At 40.7% G+C, this 26,420-nt stretch overlaps 1 protein-coding gene across 2 annotated transcripts in view; it reads right to left on the bottom strand.

The window, feature by feature from the left end:
- Positions 1-26,420, bottom strand: part of SPON1 (spondin 1) — a 263,015-nt gene that overhangs the window by 123,719 nt on the left and 112,876 nt on the right. For both annotated transcript variants that reach the window (XR_006714095.1, XM_045484602.1), the window contains exon 5: positions 24,680-24,802. Coding sequence is in view for 1 of the 2 variants with exons in the window: in XM_045484602.1 (XP_045340558.1) it covers positions 24,680-24,802 (123 nt within the window). In the remaining variant the exon portion in view is untranslated. The remainder of the gene's footprint in view (positions 1-24,679; positions 24,803-26,420) is intronic.

Genomic DNA, 26,420 nt, shown 5'->3' with positions numbered 1-26,420 from the left:
CCTTTGTATTCAACTGTATTCCTCCATCCCCAGCCCTTGGCAACTTGTGATCTGTTTCTGGTCTCTATAGTTTTGCATTTTTTAGAATATAGTATAAATGAACTCATATAGTATGTAGCCCTTTGAGTTTGGCTTCTTTAACTTAGCATAGTTTTGACACTTATCCATGCAGTTATATGGATCAGTTTATCCTTATTTCAAATATGAATATCCTACTGGTTCAAGGTCATCATTAGGCTCCTGTTTCCACCATTTACTAGTGTGTGACCTTGAACAAGCTTCCCAAATTTTTTAAGACTCAGTTTCCTTTTCTGTGGAAAAGTGGAAATAACAATAATGCCTACATTCTAGGCTTGTTACAGGTATCATAGAAGGAAATCCATATAAAAATAGTACAGTTCTTGGTGCATAACATTCAATAAATGGTTACTTATTCTTAAATTTTTTAAAGTTTATTCATTTTATTTTTGAGAGAGAGACAGAGAGAAAGAGAGAGAGAGAGAGAATATGAGTGGGAGAGGGGCAGAGAGAGTCAGAGACAGAATTCGAAGGAGGCTCTAGGCTCTGATCTGTCAGCACAGAGTCTAACATGGAGTTCAAATTCATGAGCTGTGAGATCATGACCTGAGCTGAAGTTGGATGTTCAACCACTGAGCCACCCAGGCACCCCAAATAAATGGTTACTTTTAATATTGATATCCCATTTCTCCAGGGAAGGTAGAGATTGGGGACAACCTGGAGCATTCACAGGATCTGTCTATTAGGGTAAGGCAAGGTCTTACAGGATAGCTGAATTTTGTAAGTAGTATGGTTAGCTTAGTTGTGGTTCCAGTGGCAGTCAGCACTGAGGGGGTGGGGGGTGTAGACGTCCATTGGGTGGGTGGAGCAAGTGGCAGGAAAATAGCAGCAGAATGAGTCAGGTGTACAGACAGAAGTTCCCAGAAACAAGCAGCAGAGCCCTGACACAAGCTTATCATCAGGGTTCATGTTCTATTTTCTGGAGGCTGACAGATAAGCAGTGGCAAGTGTGAGAACACAGTCATCCTGTCAGTGAGTGTCCACCTCCAGTGTACTGTGCTTCTTTCCATTTACTGCCTCAAGGCCTTCTCTGAAGCTCTGAAAAGACTTGGCCAGCAACCAAGTGCCTGGAGTGCAGGGAAGTTAGTGCTCCTGGAGACAATCCCCAGCCTGTGCAGGGGTGGGTGCTCATGGACAATGCTGGAAGGCATCCTGTACACTTTTCAGAGGTGTACTGATGCCAGTGACTTCGAAATACACTCTTTGGTTGATTCTTCCTTCTCCCTTCTCCCTTGTCATTCTACCCCAGTCCTTTCACTCCTGCTTCCTTCACCTTCTATATGAACTACCTGCACCAAAGTCCTTTCCGCAGGCTCTGCTTTTGGGGAAATTAGACATGACTCGTTCAACTAAGATCACGTGTCTGGGCACAGAGATCCATAAAATAACAGTCTGGAGGTTAGACAAGAACCAGCTGGGGCTACTCTTCCTGTTTCTGGAAGCAAAGTAATAGTTTTATAGAATAAAAATGATGCTTCAACATCCCACCACCCAAAGCTATGGGTGTTGATTCTGTTGTTGTCATCATAATTGCTGCCATTGTTATCACTATAGATATCATTATTACAACCACTACCATTTACTGAGCACCTTCCCTGCAACAGGAACTTCGTAGGCATTAGCTGACATCCCTCCATTCTCACAACGGTTCTTCTAGGTAGGTCGGTTACCAGCCCCATGTTATGGATGAGGGAACTGAACTGCTAGTAAGTGCCAGAGCTGAAATTATGAGCAGGTCTGTCAAACTTAAGGCTATGCCCTTTCTACTCCACCGGGGATTCACAGCCTCAGCCAAGTCCAGGTTTAGTTAGGAGGTCATTCTGATGTCATGCATGGCTGTCACCAGAATCGGCTCTTGGGGTAGGGATGCCAGGGGACAAGTAGGGTGGTACCTGTCCAATGCCCCAGGCAACAAATGAAAGTATTTGCTCTTGATGTTCATAAATCTCTGCTTTCTTTGAATTCAGTCTTCCCAGCCCAATTTTTCTGAACTTCTGGCCCCTGATGTATTTGATATCTTTAAAACCTAGCCCATTATGTGATTCTCATCTTGGAGATAAAAACCATAATCTCAGGGTACCACCAAACTCCTATCCTCATTGCTACTCTAGAATCTGGTTATATGTTTATTGTGCACTGACAAATAGCACTTCAGTTATATTTTTAGAAAAAGGAACTTTATTTAAAAGTGTCCTTCCCAGCTGACTTTTCTACATAAATATCGTTATATATGGGAGAGAGGCTATATTTCTGGACAACTTCCAAATGTTTACTACAACATTAACACCTGAGTTTGAAGCCTCAGGGAAGGAACTGTAGCATTTTGGATGATAAATTCTAGCACTGTTTATCTAATTTAAAAAAATCTAGGAGCTTGTATTTAAAAACTCAGCAGGAGCAGTAAATAACCGCTTTGTGTTTTAGAGTTTAGCAAAAAGAATGGACTTCTCCCATCCCGATTAGTTCATTTTTCAGGTTTGAATCTTAACTGTTGCCTAAACTCTGTAAGTAAGTAAGTAAGTAAGTAAGTAAGCCAATACTCTTCTGTGTTTTCAACTTTTTAGGTAGTAGATAGAAGAGGTAGTGAGAAATAGGAATTATTCAGCGTATGTTTGTACCAAGTGCTTTTGTATGTTATTATCCAATTTACATTTCAATCCCATTTCATTGATGAGGAAAGGCTCCGAGAAGATCTGTAACTTGTCATTGGACACATTCTCAGTGAGTGGTTGAACTGGGATTTGGCTCACAATTGCTTTGTTTTTAGGAAGGCTTTTTGCATTGTCAGTGAGAGAGAAGATAGAAGTCCCAGGGGAAAGTTTGTTAAGCTAATAATAGAAGCAAAGCCTATTGAATCAAGTCTATATATAGGATAAAAGGGGGGGTCAGGCTGGGGTAAAAAATTCCACCTCAAAATTGAAGGGAAAAGTGTAGACAGAACTCCAGTCTCGTTCGTGAGCGTAGATGTAGAAACTTCAAACAAAATATTAACAGATGCTATATCCCGTTATACTATATCACAAACATGTAGAGTTTATTCCAGGAATACAATGGTGGTATAGCATTCAAAATTTAATCACTATAATTCATCACATTAACAGAAAAAAAGAAAAACTATATGTATATCTTCATAGATACAGAACAATCATTTGATTGCATTCAATATCCATTCGTGATAAAAAAAAAAACATTCAGCAAACTAAGAATAGAAAAGAACTTTCTTACCTGATAAAAAAAGAAGTCTACAAAAGAGCTAAGGCAAAAATCATACTTAAAAATGAGATATTAAAAAGCTGTCCCCCCAAATAAATAAAGCTTTCCCCACAAGACTGGAATCAAGGCAAGAATGCCCACTATCACCAGGTTCTAACCATGAAATAAGGCAATAAAGAGAAATAGAAGGCATAATGATAAGAAGGGAATTGTTGGTAGAAGATATAATAGTATAATATTCCAAAATAAAAATTCCAAAGTAAAAATTCCAAAATAATCTGTACATAAACTAATAGAATTAAAAAGTGCATTTAGCAAGATCTCTGAATAAGAAGTCAATATGCAAGAATCAATGTCATTTCTATATACCAGCGACAAAAATTGAAAATTTAAAAAGCTGTCACTTGCAATAGTATAAAATATATAGTATCTAAGAATAAATCCAGTGAAAAATGAACAACACCTCTTCTCCATAGAAATCTACAAAACAGCAATCCCTATCAAAATAACACCAGCATTCTTCACAGAGCTAGAACAAGCTATCCTAAAATTTGTATGGAACCAGAAAGGACTCTGAAAAGCCAAAGCTATCTTGAAAAAGAAAACCGAAGCTGGAGGCATCACAATCCTAGACTTCAAGACATATTACAAAGCTGTAATCATCATGACAGTATGGTACTGGCACAAAAACAGACACTCAGATCAATGGAACAGAATAAAGAACCCAGAAATGGACCCATAAATGTACGGCCAACTAATCTTTGACAAAGCAGGAAAGACTATCCAGTGGAAAAAAGTCTCTTCAGCAAATGGTGCTGGGAAAACTGGACAGCGACATGCAAAAGAATGAACCTGGACCACTTTCTTACACCATACACAAAAATAAACTCAAAATGGATGAAAGACCTAAACATAAGACAGGAAGCCATTAAAATCCTAGTGGAGAAAGCAAGTAAAAACCTCTTTGACCTCGGCCACAGCAACTTCTTACTCAACATGTCTCCAGAGGCAAGGGAAACAAAAGCAAAAAATAAACTATTGGGACCTGATCGAAATAAAAAAAGCTTCTGCACAGTGGAGGAAACAATCAGCAAAACTAAAAGACAACCGAAGGAATGGGAGAAGATATTTGCAAACGACATATCAGATAAAGGGTTAGTATCCAAAAATCTATAAAGAATTTAACAAACTCAACACTCAAAATATTAATCCAGTGAAGAAATGGGCAAAAGACATGCAGAGACACTTCTCCAAAGAAGACATCCAGATGGCCAACAGACACATGAAAAAATGCTCAACATCACTCATCATCAGGGAAATACAAATCAAAACCACAATGAGATACCACCTTACACCTGTCAGAATGGCTAAAATGAACAACTCAGGCAACAACAGATGTTGGCAAGGATGCAGAGAAAAAGGATCTCTTTTTTAATGCTGGTGGGAATGCAAACTGGTGCGGCCACTCTGGAAAACAGGATGGAGGTTCCTAAAAAATTAATAATAGAACTACCCTATGAGCCAGCAATTGCACTACTAGGTATTTACCCGAGGGATACAGGTATGCTTTTTTGAAGGGGTACGTGCACCCCCATGTTTATAGCAGTACTATCAACAATAGCCAAAGTATGGAAAGAGCCCAAATGTCCATCGATGGATGAATGGATAAAGAAGATGTGGTATATATATACAATGGAGTAGTACTCGGCAATCAAAAAGAATGAAATCTTGCCATTTGTAACTATGTGGATGGAACTGGAGGGTATTATGCTAAGCGAAATTAGTCAGAGAAAGACAAATATCATATGACTTCACTCATATGAGGAATTTAAAATACTAAACAGATGAACATAAGGGAAGGGAAGCAAAAATAATATAAAAACAGGGAAGGGGACAACACATAAGAGACTCTTAAATATAAAGAACAAACAGAGGGTTGCTGGAGGGGTTGTAGGAGGGGGAGTGGGCTAAATGGGTAAGGGGCATTAAGGAATCTACTCCTGAAATCATTGTTACACTTACGCTAACTAATGTGGATGTAAATTAAACAATAAATAGATTAATTAATTAAAAAATAAAAAAAACCAGTAACAACCCTTGAGGAGTTACTAGAGCAGGGGACAAAGAGACACTTATATTTTATTTTAGACATTTTGTATATTTAATATTTTAGATATTTTGTATATCATTTGAAATTTCTAAAAATAATGTTAACTATTGTAAATTAGAAAAATAAAAGAATTTTAAAAGACAAAAAACAAAAAAAAGAAATCTACAAAACATTGAGTGGGGCACCTGGGTGGCTAAGTCAGTTGAACACTGGACCCTTGACTTTGGCTCAGGTCATGATCTCATGGTTTGTGAGACTGAGCCCTGCATTGGGCTCTGCTGCTGGGAGTCTCTCTCTCTCTTCCTCTCTTTCTGCCCCTCCACTGCTTGTGCTCTCTCTCTCTCTCCCTCTCAAAATAAATAAACTTAAAAAAATTACTGAGTGAACGGAGAGCAAATCTAAATAAATGAAGTGATAGAACATATTTGTTGATTAGAAGAGTCAATAATGCAAAGTTGTCAAATATCCCCTAATTTGTCCATAAATTCAACATAATCTCAATAAAAATACTAGTGGAGTTTTTTTTTAAAAATAACAGTTGACATCATGATTTTAAAATTTATGCAGAAATATAAAGGACTAAGAATAGTCAAAATAGTCTGAAGAAGAATAAAGTTAGAGAACTAATGCTTCTAGATGTGAAGGATAGACAAATAAATAATGAAACAGAATGACAGAATACAGAGTCCGGAAATAGACCCACAGATATATAGTCACTTGATATATGACAAAGGTCACACTAATGCAGAAGGGAAAGGATGGGCATTCCAATAAAGGATTCTGGAAAAAAATTTTAAAATCTATCTTGACTCTTACCTCATACCATATACAATTTCAATTACAGATCAATTCAGCAAAACAATAAAACTTTTAGAAAAGAATGAAGAACAAAGTCTTTATAGCTTTGGGGCAGGCAAAGATTTCTTAAGTAAGATACAAACAGTGCTAACCATGAAGAAAAAAAAGATCATTTGAATTATGTTAAAATTAAAACCTCTGTTCATCAAAAGATTAAAAGAGTGAAAAGGCAAATCATAGAACAGAAGATATTTGGAATACACATAATTGACTAAGGACTCTTATCTAGAATGTAAAAATAACTGCTATATATCAATAAGAAAAAGGCAGACAACTCAAGAGAAAAAAATGGTCAAAAGACTGAACAGGCACTTCAGATTTATCCAAATGACCAATAACAACACAATAGCAAAAACCAAAGAAATTCAAACTAAAATCACAATGTGATATCACTACACATACCAGGAAAAGGACCAACAATATCAAGTGTTGGCAAGGATGTAGATTACCAGATTTCTCTTGCTGTGGAAAACTGTTTAATAATCACTACTAAAGCTGGGCTATATATCTTATGACCCAGTAATTCCATTCCTAGTATGTAAAGAACAGAAATGCATACATATATTTACTAGAATACATGCACATGAACGTTTATATGGCACTATTCATAATAGTCCCATGTTGAAAACTACCCAAATGTTCATCCATAATAGGATGGTAAAATGAAATGTGGTATATTCGTGCAATGAAATATTATACAGTTATGAGAAAGAGCAAACCAAAATTATGTACAACTACATGGATAAACTATAAAGTTGAACAAAACTACAAAGTTGAACAAAAGAACCCAAACACAAAAGAGTACCTGCTGTAAAATTCTATGTATTAGAAGTTAAGATGGCGGCTGCCCTTTGTAGGGGAGCACTGCCTGGACAAAAGGAGGCTTCTGGAGTGCCAGTAATTTTCTGATTTTTGTGCTGCTAACATGCATGTGTTAAAATGAATGGGAAACTGTGAGCTGTACATTTATGATGTAGCCACTTTTCTCTATGTATGTATGTATGTATGTATGTATGTATGCATGCTTCAATTAAAAGTTTGCTTTTGGGGCGCCTGGGTGGCGCAGTCGGTTAAGCGTCCGGCTTCAGCCAGGTCACGATCTCGCGGCCCCGTGAGTTCGAGCCCCGCGTCGGGCTCTGGGCTGATGGCTCAGAGCCTGGAGCCTGTTTCCGATTCTGTGTCTCCCTCTCTCTCTGCCCCTCCCCCGTTCATGCTCTGTCTCTCTCTGTCCCAAAAATAAATAAACGTTGAAAAAAAAAAAAAAAATTTAAAAAAAAAAAAAAAAAAAAGTTTGCTTTTAGGGCTGCCTGGGTGGCTCAGTCGGTTGAGTGTCTGACTCTCGGTTTTGGCTCAGGTCATGATCTTGCAGTTTCGTGGGTTCAAGCCCCGCATTGGACTCTATGCTGGCAGTACAGAGACTGCTTAGGATTCTCTCTCTCCCTCTCTCTCTGCCCCTCTCCTGCTCACGTTGTCTCTGCCTCTCTCAAAATAAATAAATAAACTTAAAAAAAACATTTTTTAAAAAAGTTCACTTTTAAAAAGGAAGATGTGAAGGTAGAAGCAATGTTAGCTTTCTTTCACTGTCTCTTAAGGCTCACCCTGGCCTTTCCTAGGCTTGAGCTGCATTGTACTGGAATCAAAAATTTAATTCCCATGTAATGGGGGTGGTGACAGGGCAATGACAAGGGTGAGCTGTGAACTTGTAAGAGTTATTGGTGAGAGCTCAAGGCTTACCCCAGAACATTTTAAAGATCACAGGTCAGGTGCTCAGCCTGCATGGAGCCATTAGCCAGGAACTGAAAAGCTGGTATCTTTATTTTCAGATTTGACCTGTCAGGGAGGCAGCTTGGTAGAGAGAGAGCTTGCTTCCTCTTAATTCAACAAATACTCACTGGTCACATGTTATGCTCTAAATCCTGGGTCCTGGGGGTTCTGAGCCAAACCAGACAAGGGCTTTGCCTTGTCTTAGGATATTAGGGCAATGAAACATGTGAATAGGCAACTGCAATGCAGCATGGAAGATGGCATGATAGGATAACCAAAAGGCTGGAGCAAAAAAGAAGAGGGCTGCTAATCCAGAGTCGGGAAATAGAAAAGTGTTTCCAAGGCAATGGGGATTAAGCTGAGAACAAAAGTGTGGGGTGGGCAGCAGTCACCCAGATGAAGGTGGTCAGGGTGAACCAGAATGTTGCAAACCCATCAAACAGCCTGTGCAAAGGCCCAGAGGTCACAATGAGCAGGGTGCTATCTGAGAATATAAGATGGGTGTGGAGTCAAAAAAAAAAAAAAAAAAAAAAAAAGCTACAGAGAGGCAAGAGATTAGGCTGGTCAGGTCTCAGTAAATTTAGCGCTATTGAAGAATTAGTCTTTTAACCCAGGCTCACATAATTAAATCCTGGATCTACCCTTCCTGGGGTGTATGACCTCGGTCAAGTCTCTTCCGCTTTGGTAGTATGAGAATTTTCTTAGTTTTGCCTTGAGTATCAGCTTTCCTTCCAATGCTTTAAAAAATACATGAAGGGGGGCGCCTGGGTGGCGCAGTCGGTTGAGCGTCCGACTTCAGCCAGGTCACGATCTCGCGGTCCGTGAGTTCGAGCCCCATGTCAGGCTCGGGGCTGATGGCTCAGAGCCTGGAGCCTGTTTCCGATTCTGTGTCTCCCTCTCTCTCTGCCCCTCCCCCGTTCATGCTCTGTCTCTCTCTGTCCCAAAAATAAAATAAATGTTGAAAAAAAAAATACATGAAGAGGTGACTTATTTTTTTAAGGGCCTGCACATAGTAGGTGCGTGTAGGCAAGGTGGTTGATAGATGGGTGGCCAGGGTTGGTTGATAGATGGGTGACCAGGGTTGGTTGATAGATGGGTGGCCAGGGTTGGTTGATAGATGGGTGGCCAGGGTTGGTTGATAGATGGGTGGCCAGGGTTCTGTAGCAAAGGAGGACAGCATCTCAGCCTTATTATTTAGGAACACAAAAGTTGGCTCATACCCACGCCCACCACCATGTGCTGGCAGCTGAGAACACTGCAAAGGCAATAATCAGGATGGAAAATTCCCCTTTCCAAGTTCCCGAAACCTGCAGCCCAAGGTGGCAGCTGGTGGCCTATTATTCCCTGGAGCTCTGGTGAAATGGAAGAGTTCTGTTTGTGCCATTCTAAGCAGGAAAAGTCTGTTTTCTCTCGATGAAGAAGGATAGTTTATGGTTAGAGGGGTATTTCCTTAGGTTTTTGTTTTTTTGTTTTTTGCTTTTGTTTTTCCTGAACTTCTTAGAGATTAAATTATTGCAGTAAAGGGGCAGCAGGAATTCTTTTGACTCAATAAGGTCTGGCTTCCTAGTTCTTCCCTGGAGGGAAATAAAGCATTGAATAATTTATTCATTGCTTGAACACATTTCCAGGGTGCTGCCAGCATCAAGACCAGACCAGGCAGTGAGCTGAAAGATGAGACAGAGAGACTGGTAGTGGAGGTGAGCAGGCAGGCCAGGGAGCTCCCACTATTTGAAGAGAACAGAGACACTGGGCAGCAAGCAGGTCTGGCTTAAGAGGCAGAATTCCAGGCCTTGGAAGGATTGATAGGAGCAAGGGAGGGGGGGCCTGGGGGCAACCAGGGCTCCTACATGAGTCTCACTGGGGAACAAGGCCACCTTAAGGGCAAGGTCAGCCAGATGGAAGGCAGTCCCTAAATATCTATGGAATCAATGAATGCCTAAAGATTGAGACCCATTTATGAGAACTGGAGTTCAAGGTGAGAACTGGATCACACGAAATGATTTACAATAGTAGCCAACAAATATATAACACTTAATCTATGCCAAACTCTTCTAAGCTCTTTACACATATTAGTCCATTTCCTCCTCACAAGTATCCTGTGAAGTTAGTATTGTTATCATTCCCACTTTATGGAAAAGAAAACTGAAACACAGAGAGCTTAATTAAGTGGTGTGCCTAACATCTCATGAACTGTAAATGGTGGTGTCAGGGATTTAGTCTGGTTCCAGAGACCACTCTTTACCATTAGGCGTGTCGGCCATGTTAGAAGTGGGACAATGATGGGTTGCTTAACTCCTGCAAAATTCTTCCAAACAAGGAAAATCACTGGTGCCAGAATGCTGGGGGCGCTGCAACTGAATTTGAACACAGGACTTCCGCAGGCTCACCTTTGAGGAACACGTTTGCCCGAAAGCGCTCTTCGTTGTGGGTTATTCTTCAAGCGTGTACCCCCTAGTAGCTACGATTAGCAAATCTAAGATTGGTCTGCCAGTTTTTTGCTTTTTTTTCCCTTTTTTTTTCTGCAAGTTTTGGCCCACCAGCTACCAAGATGGGGAGCTGATCTCTTGCTCTGGCTGATGGAAGCATCTGACAGACAACCTCTCAACTGGTTCTCCTGACACGGAAATAGCATGAGCCGATTTCCAAGTGTTGTGCGTTCAGAACCCAAACTGACGTCACAACTCTGTTAACTTGCTTCCATGATCTGTGGTCCCATGAAATTCCATGTCACTGTGTCAACCTAAATAAGCATTGCAAAGAGTTAGGGCGTTGCTCTACGCAGGGTGCCTCAGCAAGTACTGATGAAGAATAAGACCCATGTAAGTTGGGCTGAAGAGGCATTTTACTGGTTGATTTCCAATGTGAAGCCCAAGAATCCTTGCAAATTGGGAGGATATTTGGCAGGAATGCAGTGGCTGGCAGAAAACACGCAGCAATTTCAGTCATGACCATGAATAGTCAGCCTTATTTGGCATAAACAATTCTTCAGGGTATATTTTCCACTCATTGTTTGGAAAACTTTAAGCACATAAATGCTGTTGGCTCCAGCAGAGTTTTGTGTATATGAATTCTGAGTAACCTTAATAAGATTTTTAGCATAGACGCGTTTCCCTTTCTTGTGATTGTTTTAAGTAGTTACGATTATTTTTTTTAATGGAGAAGATGTTTGTGGCAAGCCCATTGAATAAAACATATTGAGCGCTAGCTCTATATCAGTCACTGTGGTGGAGCTGGGGACACAGTGATGGTCCCAACCAACTCCAATGCTCTTCTCCAGGGGTCTAGCATGAAACTATGGTAGAAGGTGAGGAAAAGCAAAGAGAACACAGGAAAGAGGAGGTAAGGGAAAGGATCATATAGGAAGTTTGGCCAATGTTATTTCTAATATACACAGTATGCTGAAGATACTAATTATCATTGCATGCCCCAAAATTGAGGAGAATATGAGAGATTTTTCCATCTTTTATGGATTAAAGGAAGTAAGATGCACTGAACTGAGGTAGGCTTTAGAGAGGGTTTAGAGTGTGTCCTATGTGACATTTCCTTGATGTCATTACAAGGGATGCTGTGGACCCCAGGAGTCTTTGAGCTTAACAGCTAGGTGGTTTCCTTATCTCATCCCAGCTTTGCTTCTTGTCTAGGTAGGTGCTGCTCAGGCCTTGTATACTCTGAGGCAAATCCCACCTAAGAATTTTTTTTGTGTGGGCTTGAAGGGGGAGATGGGGAGAGGGGAGAGAAACCAAGTAAAACTGATCTTGATCAACAGAAATTACAGAACACATAAATCTCAAACTCTGTTTACTTCCCTTAGCTTATTTACAAAAACACAAGTCAGTAAATACTAACTTGTAATCAAGATTAGCTGACTAGTTCCATGTGTTTGCCTGGCTGATTGTGAAATGTGTGTTGTATTTGTTATTAAGTTCCTTGCTGAGAGGGAAAAGTGTCACAAATGCAAACTCTATTTCCTCACTGTTGGTTGGGCTATCTGCAGTAGGAGGTCTTTTGTAAAGTATCTTTGAATTTTAATGTTTATTTATTTTTGAGAGAGACAGAGTGTGAGCGGGGGAGGAGCAGAGAGAGAGAGAGAGGGAGACACTGAATCCAAAACAGGCTCCAGGCTCCGAGCCGTCAGCCCAGAACCAGATGTGGGGCTTGAACTCACAAACCACCAGATCATGACCTGAGCCAAAGTCGGACACTTAACCGACTGAGCCACCCAGGTGCTCCAAGTATCTTTGAATTTTAAATTTGGGGCTATTCATCTTTGTCAGTATTTAAGTTAGGGATAAAATGAACCTTGAACCCAGCCCTCTCTCCATCTAAGACATGGAGAGAATTTAGAGGCCAGGTGGAAACTTCAGGAAGTTCTCACCAGGTGAGGGTAGCCAATCAGATGAGAGGATATGTCCAAGATTTCAAGATGAGATCAGAGCTAAGTCCTTATTTTAAGGTTCAGAAATGTGGGTGAGAATAATGACAAGTTCAGAAATAAGCACATTTTGGCCAGGTTAACACAGAACTTGCTGTGTATCTGGTACTAAGCAAAAAACCCATCTATGAGTTATCTCATTTAAAAATAATCATGACTAATACTTTGTGAGCTTTCACTAGATGCCAAGCCTTTTTAAAGGGTTTTTAGAATATTAACGCATCTACCCCTACAAGAATCCAGTGATGCAGATTTCGGTTTTACTACATAAAATGGGAGCTCAAAAGGTTAGTTGGTGTCTTTTCCAAGGTCCTAGGTGAATTTATTCCATATGAATAGAGAGGAACTTAGCTTTGAATCCTGGCCCATTTTCAAAACAGCTTCATGAGGTAGGTGCTTTGATCATCCCTGCTTTACAAACCAGCAAACTGAGGCACAGAGAGGTTAAGCAATTTTCATACGGTCCTGTAAGTGAATGTCAGATTCAAGACCCCTAGTGGGATCTGACTTCCAGGTCCATGATGGTTCACACTGTACGTGGTATACGTTGCTGTTTAGCAGAGCACCGACCACTGGCCAGTCTTTGGGGCAAGAGAAACCTGACTTAATAGTATTTCTCACCACAGAAACGCTCTTTCGGCTCTCACAGTGTTCTGATATTTGGTGCTGAGATTCCCTGTTGCAGGAGGAAACTGCTCTCTCCCACCTCCTGCGTTAGCTTATTTTTGTGGCTTTTAGCCTTCACGTTGAAAACTAGCCCTCTTTCACTGTTTTTTTTGTTTTTGTTTTTGTTTTTGTTTTTGTTTTTTTTTCTGATGAGCTCACCTTCCGAATACAAAGTGTAAGAGGAAGGCAGAATTAGCCCAGGAGGTGGGTAACCAACCACTCAGGTCTGCAAGCAAGAAATGTTTACCTAAAAGTTCAGTCAATGGACCAAAAATGGAATCAGAGCCTTGAAAAGCAAAGCCAAAGGAATCCATGTCCGCTGCAGTAGGGACAAGCGGACAGATGTACAGCTCTCTTCAAAGGTTGCTTAGGGACCCAATAAACCTGAAAAGACTGTGCCCTGAATCTCAATGTGGGTGGGCGGATAAAGAAACATTATTCCTCTTCTTCCTCTTGGTTTTCCCAGGGTGTGCGCAACAAAGCAAATGCAATTTGCATTCAATGACTGAAAGCTACTCACATCTGTAAACACTAACTGTCCCAGTCAGCAAAAGCCTCCAGAAAGCCTCTTAGCCCCATTTCGAGGAGCCAGATGTGAAGAGAAAGCCTTCTGCTTCGCATTGTTCTTTCCACTTGAGCTGCAAGACCCTGGGAAGCTCCATGTGCAGGCAAACATGGCCACACGTTGCTCTTAAATTGAACCAAGCTTATTATGTTCGAGAGAGTTTAATTAAACTCTTGCTGGCGGTGGTGAAAAGGGTTAGCTTCCTCTCCAGCCTTTCTTCATGTGTTCCCTACAGGTAGCGCACACTTTTCCCTTCCAATGGAAGGTCATTAGGATCACATGAATATACAGAGACCGAAGGACTCCAAGAGGTTCTGGGGGCATTTGACTCACAACTTTTAATTTAATCAATCAACTCAGCGGTACAGTAAAGAGATTACAACCATCCTACTCCCTGATCACAGGCAATCCGCTTTACTGCAGGGTGGCCCTTACTAATCCTTTTTACTAAAAATAAGGCCCGGCTGCTTGTGCTGTGATTTCCTATATCCTTTGTCCTGTTATATGTTTGTTCTTTCGCTCTGAATTTCACCAAGGCTAGGAAAAAGCTGCAAGGATTTCTTTGTACTCATGCTTTACTTCCAGCCCCAAACAGCAGAGTTCTTGCAAATTGGGAGGGAGGTTTGCCAGGACTGTAGTGCCTGGCACAGACCTTTGCAAAAAGCCCCACTCGTGATTATAAATAGTTGCCCTTTCTTGGCATAAAGCAATTCTTGAGGGTCTATTTTTCAGCTCTGTTGTTTGGAAAACTTAGGCACATAAACGCCATTAGCTGTAGCAGAGTTTTGTGTGCAAATTCCTGGGTAACCACACACAATGCTGTTGGTTAATGGACTTTGTATATTCCCTCTCCTATAATTTCACAAAGCTTTTCAGAGCTTAGAGTATCTTCATGCAAAGGGAAAATGAAGTCTTTATTGTTAAAGTAGGCATTTCTTGGAATCACCCAACAGGTATCGGCAAAGAGGTTTGAAGGAAATCCTACATGAAAAATGCATGGGTTGGTGTCATACTTAAATGTTAATCACATCCATTTTGCCAGGGGAACTGGCAGCATTAGAGCTTACGTAATAACTGATCCATGACTTGCCAATGAATCCAACCTTTCTTCCTCCTCAAATCAGTTCCAAACAGGTGGCCATTTAAGCTTCATGAATGAGACGCAGGAGCCATATGCTCTTTAAACCGCCAACCAGCAGGAGTAAATGGCAAATAAGTTATCAATAAATTAATTTACCTCTATCGTTGGTAATGAGACTTTACCTTGATAGACACAAGGACAGTAATACTGTATATAATATATAATAGTCTATGGTCAATCCAGTGCAGGCATGTCTTATTTAGGAAAGGGTATGCTCAAGAAATAGTCTGTGGACTTCCAGGAGGGAGACAGCGCGAGAGGCCGGAACCTTCCAATTTCAAGTCCCATTTAAATGCCAACAAAATAGTCTGAGGCAAAGGTTTCAGAAATAGCAGTCATAATCATCACTCAAGGAAAGAGGAGTAAAAGGGGGAGAAATGATTTTAAACTATTTAAAAATGTTTGGCTGTATGAGAGCAGAACTCTGAATTAAGAACCTGGGTGCAGGGTGAGGTGGGGGTGGGGCCGTGGAAGCAGTAAACTGTGGAATGAAATGAGAATAAACGCAGAAGTCAGAGAATGGTTGCAATCTGTTTTTTAAATACACCTATTTCAGGAGAGCTCATTATGGGAGGAAGGAGTGTGAAGGAGCAAACAATGATAACACAGGTACAGCGTGCAACGGGATGCTATAGGGAACTAAACAGAAAAATGCACTAGGAGGAAACATTCAGAGCACAGAGACAGACAGGAAAAGATACAAAAGAAGACAGATCTGAGGAATGGAGCACCCTGGCCAAAACAAAAACAAAAACAAAAACCCAAAAAATCCCAAAACCAAAAAAAAAAAAAAAAGAAAAATGCAAAAGCATTTTTGGATAAATACAATAATTTACTGGAAAATCCTTACAAGGCTTAGAAAGTCTAAAAATAAGAAAAAAATTTAAAAAACACTGAAAAGATAAATTAATTAAAGTGAAGGAAAAGCAGGTGGGGTTTCAGCCACGACTGAATTTAAGGCAAAAGTTATTAAAGCCAGCTAATTACATTAACTATGCAAGGTTGAAAGTCAAAGCTAATAATGAGGGTATAATGACCATTATGTCTACAGGTTCCAAAGACACAGCAAAAATAGAAAACAATCTGTTAAAAATCAAGGAGAAATGATAAGTATACAATTTTAGATCAAGGTGTTAAGACCCCATTATCAGAATATGAACAATTAAGAAGAAATGATAAAGTAGTACAGCCTGAAAAAACATAATTAAACTTACCATAATATAGCAGGAAGCAGAGATATTGCCAAGAATTAAATGGGTTGAAAACTGTAAACAAAAACCCCTGCAAGTTTCTCGCTGTTTCCTGATGAGATGGTGAAATAAGTACCCACTCCACACTCCTCTGAGCTCAACACTGGGAAACTTCAGAAACACAGAGACTGGAACTACCAGAGACATGGAAATAAAGGAGAGATCAAAAGCCATCCTAGAAAATAATCAATATGAATGTGTGCTTGGGTAGAGAGGGATGGTAGAGACCAAAGGAATCTGAGAGCATGCCAGCATTCTTGTTTTGTTCAGGGGAAGACAAATATTGAAATGTTTATGAAATCAATGCAGATAAATCAGCATAAGTATGTGTTTTAAATTAAAGGCGACCACCACAAGCACAACAAAAACAAAAGGAATCAAATAATGTTTAAACCAGCAGAAGAAAACCTAATGCAGGCAATGGAAAGAAAAGAAGTGGTTAAATGAAGAAACAAAAAGAAATTATAATCAGGAAGTATAAAATAAGATGGCAGAAAGATTCTATTATGACAGTAATCATACATGGGGTAAATGGAATGTAACAAAAACAAATAAAGCCAGAGGGGCCTTGAATGGACCAAGGACGCTCACGTGCCATGAAATAAATAACGTATCCTTCGGCACGTTTGGAATAAGATGCCATAAGATGGAATAAGATGGAATAAGAAAAAAGTCTTTCTCAAGTAAACATATATGAGGCCATGAAAAAAACAAACAGGACAAACTCTGTAAATACAAAAGCAGAAATATTCTATTACCTGCTCTCTTACCAAAACAAAATAAAGAAACTTCGATGAAAAAGTGATCCAGAAGGAAACCCAACCAGCACATGGAGATAGAAGCTGCTCTGTCTTAGCCTGGTCTCCAGGCTGAGCAAAAAGGGTCCCCCCCCCCCTCAGAATTTATAACCGTTAAGTCTGAAATGTGGCATCACCCCATCGTTTTATAGCTTTTGTGTTGTTCTAAAGAGGCCCGATTCTTTGCTTGTTGTCTGTTTTTCTGGATGCATTTAGGGTTGTTCCTATTCCCATTATTCTAATATTTCACGATGTTATGCTTTCCATTCATTGTGCTGAACACTTGGCTCCTGAGGCTATTCCTGTGTTCCGTGCAATTAGTTGTCTTGGTTCTTATGTGTCGCCCTCTCTGGGGGTACTGCCTCCATCCTTCTTTGCTCTGCTGACGGTTGCCCCTAGTCCAGCTTCCCAGATTTTGGCAGTATCTCTTGTATGGTGTATGTATTCTTTCCTCTTTTCTTGTCTTTGTGAGTTTATTTATTTTTTATTCACCTAGTGCTATCTTTACGGAATCTAAGGAAAGATCATAAATTAATGTTTGCATTCAACCTGCCACGTTTAGCTGGAAGATCAGACTAACCGACTTTCCTTCCCTATTCCCAGTGCAGAAAACAGCGAGTTGTTGCAGTAAGACTTCCCAGACCGATGCAGGGAAGAGAGGAGAAAAAGGGGGAAAGAAGTTATTTATTCCTTTCTCTTTTGCCCCATCGTTCACTGAAACTGTGTATCATTACACTTGTACTTGGTACCAAATTCTAATTCCGGGTGATGTACTCTATTCATACTCAGCCTGGTGGTCGCTCCACTGGAGGGCGCTGATGGGCTTAGAGAGGGATTTCCCTGTGACGGTAGGAAGGTGTGGGATTATTTGTTAAATGTTTCATTTTGCTTCTGAAGTTAGATCTAGAGGAGACCTATGGTCCACCTATGACTCATCACCGTTCTAGACACTGAGCCGCGGAAACCCACAGATCGTCTTATTCATAAATGGGAAGAAACTGAGCAAGCTAAATATTATAAAGCTAACAATTCTTCCAAAAGTAATTTAGGGATTCAATGCAATCCCATTTAAAATTCTGACAGAATCCTTTACAGAATTTGATAAAATGATTTCACAATCACTTATAAAAATAGACAATAACATTGAAGAATATTTTAAGAAGAAAGAGTCCTTCTACTTCCAAGCCAGAAACCTGGCTCATCAGTTTTGATGTTTTCCTCTGTCACTCCTCCACATTGAATCCATGACAGAATCTACCTCTAAAAGATATCTCAAGTCCATTCATTCATTCTATCACGTCTGCTGCCTTAGTCTGAGCTAGCACCATCACTGTAATATCCTCCTAATCCACCTTCCCAATAGCCACCAGCACCATTTAATCTGCTCCCCACTTAGCAGCCACATAGGGTCCTCTCTCTCCTGCCCCAGCCTCTTCAGTGCCTTCTCATTGTTCATCTCCCTCCACTCTCTTCCTTGCTCATAACTGCTTCCCCTTCCTTTTCTCCTTCCTTCCTTCCTTCCTTCCTTCCTTCCTTCCTTCCTTCCTTCCTTCCTTCCTTCCTTCCTTCCTTCCTTCCTTCCTTCCTTCCTTCTTCTTTAGAGGCTTTCAGTGTGCCAGACAATGAGCTAGGTCCTGGAGAGATAATGAGCAAAATCAGACTTGATTCCTGTCAATGCCCTAGTGGTTTTAAAGGCAAATACAATAGGCATGAAGAAAGATTCCAGTATGTTATTAATTAAACCAATGCCAACTTAAGATAATAAGATTAATTTGTTATAACCATTAATTGGCAAAACCCAAACGGAAAATGTTTAGTTAAATGCCGAGGAGGCCGGGGAGAAAGAGATATATTTACTCACTATTGGTTACATGGTGAACTGATACAAATGTTTTGGAGAAGAATCCAGCAAAATGTCTCAAGAGTCAAAAAAAGTCCATATCCTTTGATCTAGTAGTCTTACTCTTGGGAAATTATTTCAAGGAAATGATTCAAAGAAAGGAGAAAGGGTGGAAGAAGACTTTACTATATTTTTTCTTTTTTTCTTTCTTTCTTTTTTATTGTAGTGCTTTCTATGTTAGCAAAAAATCCTGACATCACCTAGATGTTCAGTAAAATGACAGTTAGATAAGTGGTTTAGAGCAAGCTGATGTAATGAATTAGAACTATGGAAACCAAACCAAATGCACAAAGTATGATGCAATGTTTCCAAATGTGAAACCCTGTATGTGGATGAACATAGGAAGAAATGAGAGTAGTTGCCAAGGGTTGGAGTGGTGTTCTTTGATGTGATTAGATTTAATAACTAAGAATTTTTAAGTAACATGACCCAATGGAAAATATGGCTGAGTTTCATTGTGAAATTAACTTTGATTCTGTAGAGTATATTTCCCAGTGGCCAAGTTCATGTTTTAGGCAATGGGTCGTTAAATGAAAAAAAAATTAATTGGCTCCTGGAAAAAATGTTCTTTTCATCAATACATGTTTGTTAAGCAGTGTTAAAACCGATACCATATCAAAAATGGGGGAAGTTATGCTGTTTACATTGTCAAGGGACATTACAGAGTCTCTACAGGGTGGAGGCATTTGTCAAAGAACCTAGGAGCTGTGTTTAGAGCAAGGGAGCAAAGAGAATCAGCATCTGTTAGGCGCCTCTCGATCCCCCGACCAAGAATGAACATGGCTGCAACCCCTTTGACATCCCTGAGGTTACCCTGTCCGGTCACCATGTTCCTATAAAAGACACAACCTCCTGGAAAGCTTCTGGGCACTGCTGACGACAGACATTGGTAGGCTGGGGGGTGGGTGGGGCTTGCACTTCTCCCAACACTCCAGGGTTCTGGAACTCTGTCCAGGGTCAGTGAATCCAGACCTTCTCTTTCTGACTTCTCAGTTAGGATCTCTACAGAGTAGGTCTTTGTACAGTAGGGCAAAGCTGTTTGGAATTTGGTATCCGTTGAGTCCACGTTGGTACAGCAGATGCTTAAAAGATGCTTTGTGTATAAGGCATTTAATTTCACTGCAGAAGAGAGAAGACAGCCTTGCAACAGCCCCCAGAAGAGGCAAAAGGGAATCAGGAGATCTGAGCTTTGATTTTGTTTCTGAAACTCTCTGGCTATGTGATCTGAGCCCTTAACTTTGTGCTTCAGGTGTTTTTTTTTTCCTTCCACTTATAAAATTAGGAGCTAAAACTTGCATGATTCAGCCTTAAAATGGATTTCTAGGTACTACCCAGTTGGGGGTATTTTAAAAGGATTTTGCCATTTCCAGATGGTCAGCAGAGATTTATGGCATCACAATAGAGAGGGAATGTCAGAAGTCACTGGGGCCGTCCATCCCCTTTCCCCTCCTTATTTCACCTCACCTAGCCTCTCCCGGGGTGGGGTGGGGTGTCATGAATGCAGAGTACTTGGTTCTCTAAGAAGTGGAACCCCAGAAACAGCATTTGGAACAAACCATCTTGTATAGTGGTTGAGAAGATGGTACAAAACACAAGGGCATTGCCCAATCCTCTTGTAGAGCCTGATGCGAATTCTTAAGGGCAAGTTACCCCAAACTGAAGGTCAGACACCCTAGGTTGCTCTGTTACCCTATTGCGGAGGCTCTCAAAGTGTGGCCTCCAGGCCTCTGGGCACCCTGAGGCCCTTGCAGGGGATCTGTGAGGTGCAAACTCTTTTCATAGGAATACGAAGACATTTGCCTCTTGCAACATGTTGACATTCACCCTGATGGTGCAAAAGTGGTGCTGAACGAAACTGCTGTCACTTAGTGCCAATCAAAGCAGTGGCCTCGACCTGTCAGCAGTGTGCTCCTCAATGCAAGGACCCGCAGCAAACCGTTTAAAGAGACAGCTTCACTGAAGAATGTTTTAGATGAAACACTACAAATTATTAATTTTATGAAACCTCTGTACCTTCTGAGTACACACTGTTTTCCTATTCCATGTGACTAAAAGAGAAACAGTGCATAAAGCACTTGCATAGATACCCAGGTGCTGTGATTGTCTTGTGTAAATAAATGCTCTTCTGCATTTCTGGAGGTCACTGGACACGTTTATTTTCCTAAACATCACTTTTACTTGAAAGAACAAATGACAGGGGTGCCTGGGTGGCTCAGTCAGTTAGGCGTCCGACTTCATCCCAGGTCATGATCTCGCGGTCCGTGAGTTCGAGCCCCGCATCGGGCTCTGTGCTGACAGCTCAGAGCCTGAAGCCTGCTTCAGATTGTGTGTCTCCCTCTCTCTCTGCCCTTCCTTTGCTCACACTCTGTCTCTCTCTCTCTCTCTCTCAAGAATAAACATTAAAAAAATTTTAATAAAAAAAAAGAAAGAACAAGTGACAGACAAATTATGGTTATTCAGACTGGAGAATGTGGCAGACGTGTTCTCAAAAATGAAGAGAGCCTGTCATTTCAAGGAAAACAACTGACAGTATCTGTTGCCAACGATAAAATTTGAACTTTCAAGCAAACCTTAGAATTTTGGAAAACTTGTGTCTGTTACTATGAATTTGATAGCTTTCCAATACTTCAGCACTTTTCTGAAAGTGATATTAATGAATGCGATTTCTGAGATTGTACAATGCAATGTCTCAACATCTGGACCATCGGCATAACTCAGTAAGCCAAGGTTTTTTAAATGACCAACGTATGATGTTACAAAATCATTCGCTTGTAAAAGATCCTTCCAAAGCGCAAACCAATGTATTTTAATATAACAGAGTACAAGTTCACTGATAGTTTTTCATATTCTACACTGTAATTATCCTTTAAGAAAGGAGGAGTGTTGGAGGCCTGTGGGGCTCAGTCAGTTAAGTGTCAGACTTCAGCTCAGGACATGATCTTGTGGTTCATGAGTTTGAGCCCCGCGTTGGACTCTATGCTGTCAACATGGAACCCGCTTCCGGATCTTCTGTCCCCCTCTCTCTCTCTGCCCCTCCCTGCTTGTGTTCTCTCTCTTTCAAAAATAAATAAATATTAAAAAAAAAGAAACTACCATTTCTAGAGTTTTGGTGTAGTATCAAAGAAGATTATCTGTAATTAATGAAAAAGTTATTAAAATATTCTTCCCTTTTCCAATTACATATTTGGGTGAGATAGAATTTTCCTCATATACTTCAACCAAGAAACATACCACAACAGGGAGAATGCAGAGGCAGATATGACACTCTAGGTGTCTTCGAATTAAGCAAGATATTAAAGAGATTTGCAAAAATGTGAAACAATGACGCTCTTTCGCTAAATTTCTTTTGTTTTAGATAATATAGCTATTTTCATGAAATATGTTAACATGTAATGGGTTTATTATTGGTAATTCATTATATGTTATGTTTTAAATTCATTAATAAGTAATATTTTTAAACTTGTTTTAATTTTTGATTTGGTGAATATTGCAAAATACCCATATAAGCAAAAGGATATTGAAGTTCTCAATAATTTTTAAGCATGTAAAAAGCATCTTGAAATGAAAAAGCTTGGGAATTGCTGCTCCGAGATCATTGTGGAGAAAGGGGTATTTTGGATGAGTAATTAATAAAGAGAAGGGAGACTTGATAACTATCAGTTTCTACTATTGTTGGGAAGCACCATGGCTTAATTGGGCTTAATGGCAAGGGTGGATTAATCAAGACAAAATCATCCTGGAGCAGCCAAAGGGAAATCATCTGTTACCTAAGATTAGTAGAAATCACTTTTGCCAGCAGTGAATTTTCAAAGTCCTTATTAGACCCTCTCTGTGCCCTTTCGACTGGCTCCAACCCTCTGAGTATACAAGTCCATCCTGTCCCTCCAAGGAAGGTCTGGCCTACAATTCCTCATCAGTGTTGGCCATAGTGACTGGATGTGGGCTAGAAACCTGCCTCCCAGGTCATAGTGGATGCTCCTGAGTTCAGCAATCAGCACACAGTACTTGGGAAGCCACTCCCAAGGCACTAAATGGAAGACGAGAATGTCATGGTTTTATTCCTGAAGGACTTCTCTCTGTGATGGAGAAGACTCCTGAAGAAATAATCACAGTCTGATGTGATCACACTCCTCTGTACATAGTGACGAAATTTTTCCAACCAAAAATTAAGACACGCTGACATGTGACACGGGAACAATCCTGAGGGATCTAGAACACATGTCTGCTTTATTTATTAAGAAACTCCCAACAACTTCACTGAAACCTGATAGAGATCTGTACTTGATTTGGCCCGAAGACCCACAAACAATGGTCTGTGCCTTTTTTTTCTTTTTGTATTTGTTTTTGTTTGTTTGAATTCTGGGAAATAACAGCGTCAGACTAGAAAAGAGCAAGAAGCTCCTCAGGATTACGAAAGAAAAGTGATGGGCCCTTAACATTTTATTTCCTCCGGGCTGGCACTGGAGGACATTTTTATCCTTCATATTTGTTCCAAGTGGTTTCTTCCCCGCCAGGCAGATTCCAACTTTGTTCACGCAGGTCTCCCACACCAGCTGAAGCAGATCAAGCTGCATCCCAGAGTGAGAAGAAGAAACTAGTGAGGAGCTTCTAAGATCCCAAGTCCTGATTACATGCGGGTAAAGTTAAACAATAGGTCTTTTGATCTGCCAAGTACCCGCTGGGTGGGCTGCTTGGGGAGCACGGAGGCTCTGGTCTGGAGCAGGTCTGCTTAAGTCCCAACCGCAGACCCTTTGCTCCCCGTCTTTAGGGGCTGACTTCAGTCCCTCCTTTGAATCTCTTTCTTCCAGTCTCACTCATTTTGCCCAGCTGTGGCAACTCCAGAGCAAAATGAACAATAAAACAGACAATGAACAGAAAAATCATGCTCAGTGCCACCCACTGAGCCACACCAACATCCTGCCACCCACAGTTGGCGAGAATGAGCGTCACTGGGTCTTAAAGGCAGAGTCCAATTGAGAGGCAGGACAAGGAGGCCAGCAACCCCTTTTCGAATTTTGGGTCCGCTACTAACTTACATCTGATTGTGGGCAAGTCATGACATCTCTCTGATATCCAGTGAGCTCATCCACAAAAACAGGTTATTCTGAGGGTTAAATGACGTGACATATGTAACAATGCTCGGCACACAGTAGGTCCACTATTCGTTGTTAGAATTTTCACAGTTTTGTGTGTGATTATTCGATTAGTGTCTGTCTCCCCACTAATCTCTGAGTTGCACGAGAATGTGGGTCATGTCTCTTTTAGTTCACCAGAATATCGCTAGAGCTTAGCACAGTGCCCGGCACATGCTAGGCATTTGTTGAGACAATGACAAGAGAAAAGGGAGTTGGTAGGGTCCTGCTTAAGGATCTACTCCAAAATGGCAAGTTTGGGGCCTCCTGACAACTCTCATGGATTGCTTTTGGCTCTCTGGAGCATGGTGTCATGAGGGATTCTAGGGTGGTATCTGGAATCAGTAGAGAAAGGGTGTGCAGATAGACCACCATTATGTTTGAGGATGCCGAACGTTTGTTGACCTTGATCTGTGGAGTCAAGAGCAGGCCCCTTTTGCCAGCTATTCCCAGCACATATAGATCTATTGTATAATTCGTGGAGAAAGCCACTTTGCGGGGACTGATGTTACCAAATGCTTGACCTGAAGATAAGCAGCATGACCTTAGGAATATTTTTTAAATCACAGATCAGAACAACACTATGCAAAGAAGCAAAAAGCATAACGGTATTATCGGCCAGCCTCAATGAATTCACTTTGTGGGAATGTGCATTTCATGAGTCAGTTGGTAAAAGTGAGCAGACCTGACACACTTTGGCTGGTGTATCCCACAGCCAGACAGAACTTCACCACACACCTTCCCCCAATCCATAAAGTAGCTACTCTACTCACGAGGGTAATCCTTTGGGTGCGTCTTCTCGGACCAGTTCCCATAAAATGTGAGTCTGTACTTGGCGGTTCCACAGGCGCAGCAGTCTAGAATTGGTTTGTCCGTCACCCCATCAAACATGGAATCTGAAACAGTTAGGAGAGTCACTAAGTTAGGAAGCAAATACGGGTCACTTATAAGGCAGCGCCATCTTGTCTTGTCCTGTCCTTCATACTTGGGAAAAGAAGATAAGGTGCAGTTTTCACTGATTAATAACACTCTGAACCAGGCCAGTACTTGGGTTTATAAAGGATTTTTATATACCTCTAAGGATAGTAATTATATTTTACAAATAAAAAAGACTCAGAACTTTTGCTCTAACAATGTGAGGAGACCTGTGGGGCCAATAAGGCAGAATATTTGGGAAACCAGGGATGAAACTTTCTCAGTTATCCTTTCTTCCCACAATGCAATTTTTCCACTAAATTTTAAGAGGAATATGCACGTGTGTGTTTTCTCTAAGAAATGTTTGCTGGGGTCAAATTGCCAGGACCAGAAGGAGCAGCTTTGCAGAAGAGCAGTGAGAACAAGTAGAGAGACATAAAAGATTGCTGGAAATTATTTTTTTAAATGCATATATAGTCACATCCCTTCTTACCAAGCTTTCAGAGACTTAGGAAGGGTGGGGTTTAGGAAAATGTTCGTAAGTTCAGGTTTACTTCTGAGCATAGAAGCAGCCAGGAAAAACTTAACAAGATTCCCTCTCTGCCTCCATTTTTATCTGTGAATAGCTGATAAGTGGGGAAAGAGAGATTACGTGAATAAATTCAGTGTTTCTGATAGTCAAGCCCACATCCCTAACCGTGCATTGTTGCTTTTAGTCTGTTCTGCTTCTTGCAAGACGAAAACAATGACTGCAGATGCAACTTGCTTCAACTGCTTTTTCTTCAGTTTCTCTAGTGGTATTAACATAAAGTTTCCTTTGGCAAGTTGGACATTTTTTCGTCAATATTATATAAAGAGCAATGACAGTATAAAAATCTTTTTGAGCGCCAGGAAGAGCATTGTACAAGTCTTCCTTGTGGAATTCACTGGGTTCATTTGGTTCGAACACAGAAAATCAGTGATGGGTAGAAGAAGTGAACTCTGGGTTCTAGGATGGAGATGAAAGCATGAAATATTATAATAATCACTACGTTGTAGAGAGTCCTTGTATGTCCGTACATTGTCTTATTTCATCCTAGCAACCCTAGGAGGTAAGTACTCTAGTTAACACCCTTTTGCAGATCAGTAAACTGTTAGGTAATCAGCCCAAGGTCACAGGGATAGAAGGTGTTTCAGGCAGAAGCGGAGCTCAGGTCTTTTGGAGTCCAGAGCCCATGCTCTTAATCTTTGTACTGTATCACTCCCGGAAGGACCTTCTGCTGGACATGTCTGCGTTAAGTTATCAATGAGAGTAATTTGTGTGTGTGTGTGTGTGTGTGTGTGTGTGTGTGTGTTTCTCTTTATGCTTTTTCAAGTAAAGAAGGGTGCATTTAAAAAATGACCTGCCTTTATAGCTTCAGGATTTCTAAACAGCACCAAAGAAGAGGTCTGAAACCACCCAAAATAGAAATCACTGTTTGGCTATTTTTGTTTGGAAGAGGGCAGTGCATTGTCTGTGCTTAGGAGCAGACTCTCCATTGCTTAATGCACATGAAACCTAGGTACGATTCCTAGGTGAGCCAGTTTGATAGTTAAGGGACAATTTTTATTGCATACATT

Source organism: Leopardus geoffroyi, chromosome D1 (genome assembly GCF_018350155.1).
Source record: "Leopardus geoffroyi isolate Oge1 chromosome D1, O.geoffroyi_Oge1_pat1.0, whole genome shotgun sequence".
Classification (NCBI taxonomy): domain Eukaryota; kingdom Metazoa; phylum Chordata; class Mammalia; order Carnivora; family Felidae; genus Leopardus; species Leopardus geoffroyi.
The sequence above is the reverse complement of the archived record's forward strand: the minus strand, read 5'-3'. Positions and strand labels throughout refer to the sequence as shown.